Genomic DNA, 8,067 nt, shown 5'->3' on the forward strand with positions numbered 1-8,067 from the left:
ATTAGTTGGTATGTTAGTTTTTCTCGTTAGATGTGCTTTAAAATGTAAAGGAATGAACAGAGAACGTTGACGTCACAGTCACGTGATCTAGCGTTTTCTGAGCAATATTTTAAGAGAAATAGAAAATAATGTAATACATAAAAAATAAAAAGATTTGAGACGAAAAATGAAAGAGAGGGTGATCTTAAAATTATTTAGAAGCTATCTAAATAGATTTCCGAAAATTGGAAACAACCCTATTGTTTAATAATTTGCAAAACAAATGGATGTTGCTTTTGTCTGCTATTATTATCTTGTTATTTTTGTGGAGAAAATAGGTTTATGAAGAAAAAGTAGAGAGACCCCATATACTCCTTTATGTTCTGTCCTCATATATATACTTTCCCCATATGCTCCCTTAAATGTACTCTGCCCATATGCTCCCTTATGTGCTTTCCCCATATAGTCCCTTGTATACTTACCCCATGTACTCCTTTATGTAGTTATAGACCCTTATTTACGTACCCCATATGCTCCCCTATGTACTTACCCCATATGCTCCCTTTATATCGATGGATTAATTTATGATTTGAATATGGATGACCAACTTATTTTTATGTCGATTCAATTTCTATCGTTACTCGGATCGGACAGCTAATTGAGGCAAGCCCCATCGTTTTAATTATTCTTCAAGTAAATACCTTTCTAATGATATATCATACGTTACTGTTGGACCGGGTCCTTTTCTGATCCTAAAGCTTTCCTCGGCGCCCCTAAGACCGCAGCACCCGGGTTATTCGCACACCCCGCACCATACATTAAGACGGCCCTGAGTTTATTCAAATCTAGCAGAATTCTCACATGGAATTGTCATAACGACTGCTAGTGCTAGACCAATCCGAGAATTTTACTAGGGGCCCGTGAACGAACAGTTCGGAATCCGTGATTTGGCCATGGCAACCTCATACCTAATTATTATGCGTACTATTGATTACATAAGTCGACAACTCGTGACTATGTCGTCACTAAAAGGTACACACTCCCGTTAAATGTCGGGTCCCGGGTTTAACGCCGGACTGTTAATTTCAAGTGAAGCAAGAACAATAATCACTAATAAATTCGCAGGTCTATTTTCAGCATCGGACTGTGGCAAACTGACATGTGACATGATATTTTCATCGACCCACTACAGGGCTCATATAGAGAAGGAATGAGCGTTCAAGGCGGATTGACGAACTTACCTACAAATCCACATTTTTCAAGAATAACGACCAAATGAAATTGGGATAAGGGCAGGAGGATGATGATGATGATGATGAACGACAAAGCTTAACTAGAGCGATACAAAAGCACATTCTACTCATTAATTTTTATTCTTTCAAGTTCTTGGTGAAGAGATGGCGTGACGAACAGGACGCCTACTGTCGAGATTGGTGGACTCGGTCGAAAGATCGGGAAGTGAGGAAGCGAGATGGGGAGGCCTTTGCCCAGCAGTGGGACATTACTGGCTAGATTTATTTATTTATTTATTTTATATATATAGATAGATAGATTTATTTATTTAGAAATAAATAAAAATAATAAGATCTTGGTTCCTTTTCTATTAACAGTATTACCAGAAACCGGAGCCCCCATACATCTAATTACAGCTGTGCTCGAACTGAAATAAATTATTTCAAATGTAAATACGACCGATTGGCGCAATGATAGCTTTTATTACGAACGTTGGACGTCACCGATATAACACTACGCAGATTTATTTAGTCTCTGATTCATTAGTAATTAGTTCTAGACACGAATTTACTGACTACAAACAAAGTCACGAGAATTTTCCTCATTTTGAATGTACAGTCAACTGCAGGTCAGTGGTAACAGTTTTATAGGAGAATCGTACTTTGTAATACTGAGTTAAGGTGCATGACAGTTACCAGTAATGTGCAGTTTACTGTAGGTACTATTCACCTAGAAAAGAAATACATATGTTGCCGAGTAGTCTTTACTTGTACCAATTTTTAGTGTTGACTTCATTTTGAGCTATGGCGATCCAACGAGGTAATGCTGCCAGCCTTTTGGGCACATTGGCAGGTGTTTTAGTTATAGTGCTTTTTTTTAGTTTTACTATGATAGTTTTTTATATGTTTTGAAAACTATGTAAATATCTATGTAAATAAAGTGCAGATTCTATGTTTTTTAAGCTAATTAATCTGAATGTCTTATTTCTGAGGCAGGGAGTTCAAAGCTCTGTAAAAGTACCATTTACGGAAAGTTTTTGTTAATATACAACCCGTATATTAACAAAAACTATTTTATTGTTTTGCTATGTCGTTCATTCACTGCCTTAACGCATGTCTAATTTTTGGCGGACTTTCATCTGCTAACGCTGTGAAATAAGTAGGTGGCCCTTAACTTTTTGGTATGCAAAGGTTGAAATAGGTAAGTATATAAGATCCTCTAAACTAGGATTATCTATCTTATTTCTTAGATTCCAACTATTTTTACTTCATAACCTCGTTTTAATGAACGTTCCGTTTTACGACAAGTGAACGCTCATCACCGCGTTAATGGCGGCACTTCCGGTTCATTAGCATTACACACAACACGTAAAAAGTAAGCCATTAAAATATGGATTTTATTCGTAAAACATTCGCCGTGTTTAATGGCTAGATGTAGGAGGAATGTTTGGGAAATGGCTCGTTTTCCAGCTAAAAGTTATTAAGTTGTTGTTCAGATACAACACACATACTTACTTATCTATTCTCTCAATTTGTTTAAATAATATCTCGAAACAAGGCTTCACATGTCACATACTTAAGTATTCGCACGCAATCTTTCCGCAGTAAAATTATGAAATAATAAAATCTGCCTCATACAGGTGAGAATTACCATGAAATGTAGGTACCTACGTTGAGTTGCCGATATTACCTAGTTTTTCAAAACGAAAAAAGGATAAACTCTAAAATTATGCTCATATCATAATTGACCTAATGCGTTAAGCATACCTAGACAAAAGACACATTTTTTATTTTTTGGCATCTCGCAGTTCAGCCTAGGAGGATCATTTCTGCCCTGTGGATGCCTTGAAGTTGAGACTATATTTCGACTGTATCACGGAATCTCGAAGTTCAAAACACCGATGTACTGTAGCCATAATGTACACAAGATCAATGCACGTGTCTTACCTACCTACTTAGAATGTACGCTACGTCGAAGTACTGAATTGCGAATGTTCATGATACGGATGTACGGAAAATCTAGTAAGTAGGTAATAATTGCTTAATCACCAAAGACAGAAACGCATAAAGAGTTCAGTTGTAAAAATTTGAAGGAAAATGCTACATAATTATATTATAAAGATCTACTCACCCAGTAGTATTTCAACAGCCATCTTCCTTCGTACCTTGAAGCCAGCCCAAACAGAAAGTTCGTGGAAGGCCACCCAGCGTCTGACAAACAAACCGACAATGCACAGAACACGGTAGCTTACACTTACTACTTGCACTTCACTGGAAAAACTACAGCAATTTCAAATGAACTTTTATTGCACCTGAGTAGGTGTAAGACTTTGTTAACTGAAAGACTACACTTTAAAATGTACACCTGTATTAGGTATATGGAATATAAAGACTTGATTATTAAGAATTGAAAACAATATGTAGGTACCACCTGTAAAACATATGGAATACTAATAAAGACTTGAGTATTGAAAAGAATGCCCGTTGGCTAAAGTCTACTTGTTGATTTCTGACACTTCACACACGCGAATATTAGACACTAAAATAAAACGGATTTTACTGATTTTATCGCGATTATATTAATATTATTTAATCCCGACGTTTCGGATACTTTTCAGCATCCATGAGCACGGGCAGACTGAGGTATCTACTACCCTACATTTCGTTGATATTGACAATCCGGTTCACGTAGAACCAGCTCATGGTATCGTTAGGTCTTTCAGTTTTTGGAGTGGATTTGCATGTAATAGTTCCTATGATGGGATTCCAATCAGGATGCTTATCTTTCACTCTAAAACGGCATATAACGGCACATAGAAGAGAACGACCTACATTAAAAATTTGCCTGAAATAAAACTACATGTAGGTAGCTAGAATTTCCCACCTGAAAAGTTTACTCACCCAAAAAAACCAAAGCAAAACAAATGATTAGGAAATCAGTACAAATATCTCAATAAAACCCGAAAGACGAATTTCGAAATAAATACATTAAAAAACGAGTTAAACTAATATTTTTCCGCCACAATACCAATTTCTATTCGCGTACTGATTAATTTATCTATGTTTCTATTTTATTGAGGTAATAAATCGGTAATGGATGAAACGCAGGCACGTTGGAAACTCAATAAAATTCCAGTTACATTTACAATGGGCTGGTATTTATTTAAGTGGTATTGTTGGTTCGCCACCCGCGGGAGAACAGACCACACATAAAACCGAGCGTTTAACGAGCTTTTATTGTTGCATGAGGACGTAGGTAGCTTCACCTTATTTTGATGCTGACGTAGGTAGGTGTAGAAAGGAAAGTAGAATGTGCTATGTGAAGCTGTAATTCTAAAGCAATGCTAAGTAGGTTAAGGAACTGTTGTCTAAGCGTTTTCACACGGGCGGTTTTTCCTCGCGACACGGCTAGTTTCGTGCGGGCGGTGTGGGGCGGGAAATCCGCCAATGTGAAAAGGTTATAAGGGCTTTGTTATGTAAAAGGAAAGCATAAAAATTGGTTAGAATAAGACGTCAGATAAAATCGGACAGCAAAATAAAAAATAATGTTAAGTAAATGTTTTTGATGAAATAAACTGTAATATTCAAATATAAATATACCTATCAAAATATTACCAAGCCACACGTTATTCTTTGTAAAGTTCAGTTTCCGCAAGTCAGTTTTATTTACGAAAACGGATCCTAGTTTTGTTCTACCCCAGAACTCACCACGTTGATTTTTCTGAACAAAGTGTGAACGAATGTTTATAGTATGGCCACCTATTGGTATGACTTTATATTGGATTTAAGTCGACTTCAGAACCAGCTCTTCTATCGTTTTCTGCGTTTCTCAAGCACTTGCGTTTTAGCTACTCCACAGCAGATGGCGCTGTTACAAGTTTCTTATATTTTTATCTTCTTAGCGATCGTATCTTTATTACAGAAAAATTAAAAACGATTTAAAAAATGCGTTATTTAAATAATGTCTTTTATACAAAAATATAATTAATAAGAGCTGAAGTCCCATGATACTTAATTGTACGTTTCTTTATAAAGTCAAACGACATTTGCTTCAGGCATTGCTGCAGAAAAATGAAACGTAATTTTTAAAAAGTAAAAACAAAATGTTGAAAATGACGTTTGTTGACAGTTGCGCTTTGTTATCGTCGAGATTATTTTCTACATTCTTTATAAGAAAGAAATTTTTGTGTATCAATACAGTCAGATTTCATATGGATAAAAGAGATGAAGCGAAGTCAACCATGGAACTCGTCAATATCCCGCCAATTGTATCCATTTACCGGCACGCTGCTCGCACCTTCGATGACAGGTACAAAAATGATCTTACAACTAACTTGAATAAACTGAAATTGCTGATGGATTCTCTAAAAGCTGAAGACTTGGGCTACGATGACAATTTAAAAGACCATCAGTTTTGGAGGAAACCTAACAAAGCGCCATGTACGTATATAGAAGTATTTCAAAACAGTCAAATAAATATGAGTATTTTTGTATTAAAACCGGGTTTTAAAATGCCGCTTCACGATCACCCTCATATGCACGGACTTCTCAAAGTGATATCGGGTGCGGTGAATATTAGAAGTTTTTCGGAGTATCCCGCGCAGGAGACAGTTGATCCCCGCGAGTTCCAGAGGCGCGCGCTTAAAGAGGCCGCGCGGCTGGCCTCGGGCAACCCTAAACGACGAAAATTATTTGCCGAAATATGTAGCGACCGCATTTGTACAGATAATTCAGACACTTGCATATTAACACCAACAATTTCAAACTACCATGAAATAGAAGCCCTAGAAACGCCAGCAGCATTTTTCGACATCCTCTCACCTCCTTATGACACTCTAATCGAAGGAATTGGGCCGAGAAGATGTCGTTACTATTTCGTTTCTAATCAAATAAGCACCAATCTAGTGGAGTTGCAAGAAACTGAAGTGCCAAAATGCTTCTACTGTGATCAAGCACCATATTTAGGACCAATTCTTGGTTAGGTACAAATTTTACTATAGTTAGGTAGCTATTATGAAAATTTTTAAATAAAATACTAAGAACATGTTAAGTTATGGCCATAAAATAGATTTCTGGTGTCCATAGAAACCTTGAACATCTAACATAAAATTTGAAATATTATTGTGCCTTGCATAATGTTAATTGTCAGTATTTGTTTGAATTATAATACTATGTATCCATTGTTCTTGTTATGCCTACAAACCCATGTAAGTTACCATTAAGTTGTACAGTTGTCTAGAGAATGCAGCTATGCACTGATAACCCAAATTCCAGGTTATATAAAATTGTGCTCTTATTTCTCCAATCAAAGTATAATAATAGTTCTAGCTTAGGTACCTTTGAAGCAATTGACAAATCCATATTTATGAGAAGATACTGATATATTTTTTACTAATAATAGGATAGATCTATATGGCAAACCTGCCTTGTGGCACTGCCTGTTTTAAAACAGCAATACATAGATGGACCCACACTGCATATTTGACAGTAGTAATTATTTTTAAGATATTGACAACTAGCTGGCAGTTTTACTGTTGATTTTTATTATAATTATGCCCAAGTCTAGAATGAGTCTAGCTTTAGTCTTATTTCTTTTTTTTCTATATCTATATTTCTGTCTCTATAACTTCAAGGTCTATCGTAAATTTTGCAAGTAAATACTGAAGCTAAAATAGATCATATAAAGCTTCTTAGGTCCAATCTTCTTACTATTCTATATTCACTGTAATATTATAGATTTCACTGCACTTATAAACTAAGGCTAGAATGTTTTGTAAAACTGATTGTTTATTTTTACAAGTACCCACATTTCATTTTATTGTTTACATTAGAATAGCGAGTGGCTATTGTCTTTGACTAAGCTGTACAATAATACTGACATAATTTTACAATTGCATTATGCCATGGTAGACTATTCTTCTCTTTCATCACAACTATAAATGTTTAAGTTATCGCATTATTTGATGTGAAATTACCAGCCAAACTGTCTAGATTGAGGCTCTAAAATATACGTATTTTATCTATAATTTTTTATATATTACAAATGTCAACAAACCACGAATGAAAATGTTTGGAAATCCCCAATTTGTTTTTTAATATTAGGTATACCTTTATTCAATATTTTTTGTTTAATTTGTAAACAAAATTATATTGAATGTATCATTTTAAGATGAAAGTGAAATAAAATATGAACATTCCAACATTTTGTCACTTGCCTTGCATCATGAATTTTTATTTTAAAAATGTTATGATTAAATTATCTGATCTCTAAAACATTATGTGTATGTCATCTAATAGGTAGTCATTAGATCTACTTAAAAGTTTGCACATTTTAGATATTTTTGTAGGAAAGCGAAACTTGATTTCTTGTGCCTTTGTGATGCCAGAATAAAATTTATGAAATTTTAACTAAAATTATCTTTATGATTGCACTGTTATTATGTAAGAAACATTTTATAGAAATAAGTTTCGTTTCCCAAGAAGTAGTATTGATGTTTTATTGTTAATAAAAAGTTTAATTTGTTTTTCTTGAATTTTATTTCAGACCTGCCAGTAACTTGTTCCATATTCTATGCTTTCAAGAAGCAATTAGATAAAAAGAAAATAAAATAAACTCCATAGTAGTAATTAATTGATTTATTAAATTATAACAGTAGCATAAACTAAATTATAATCACACAACAATAGCACACTTAATAGATCTGAACAAATATTGGCTGAAGAGCAACATGCAGGTTTTAATGCTAAATTAATTACTTTATGATAAGGCATTCTTTTTCCAGCACCACCTTACATTCTTCTTTATTTATACAATTGTTGAGAATCTCATATCTACAATGCCCCCCTATACAGTTGG

At 34.7% G+C, this 8,067-nt stretch overlaps 1 protein-coding gene across 1 annotated transcript; it reads left to right on the plus strand.

Annotated features, from left to right (window-relative positions):
* Positions 1-5,302: 5,302 nt before the first annotated feature.
* On the plus strand, positions 5,303-7,735 carry LOC110373588 (2-aminoethanethiol dioxygenase). The gene has a single exon (XM_021330898.3). It carries the CDS (start codon positions 5,315-5,317, stop codon positions 6,191-6,193), a length of 879 nt encoding a protein of 292 aa, XP_021186573.1. The 5' UTR covers positions 5,303-5,314; the 3' UTR covers positions 6,194-7,735.
* The last annotated feature ends 332 nt before the right edge of the window (positions 7,736-8,067 follow it).

This window comes from Helicoverpa armigera, chromosome 21, assembly GCF_030705265.1.
Source record: "Helicoverpa armigera isolate CAAS_96S chromosome 21, ASM3070526v1, whole genome shotgun sequence".
Classification (NCBI taxonomy): domain Eukaryota; kingdom Metazoa; phylum Arthropoda; class Insecta; order Lepidoptera; family Noctuidae; genus Helicoverpa; species Helicoverpa armigera.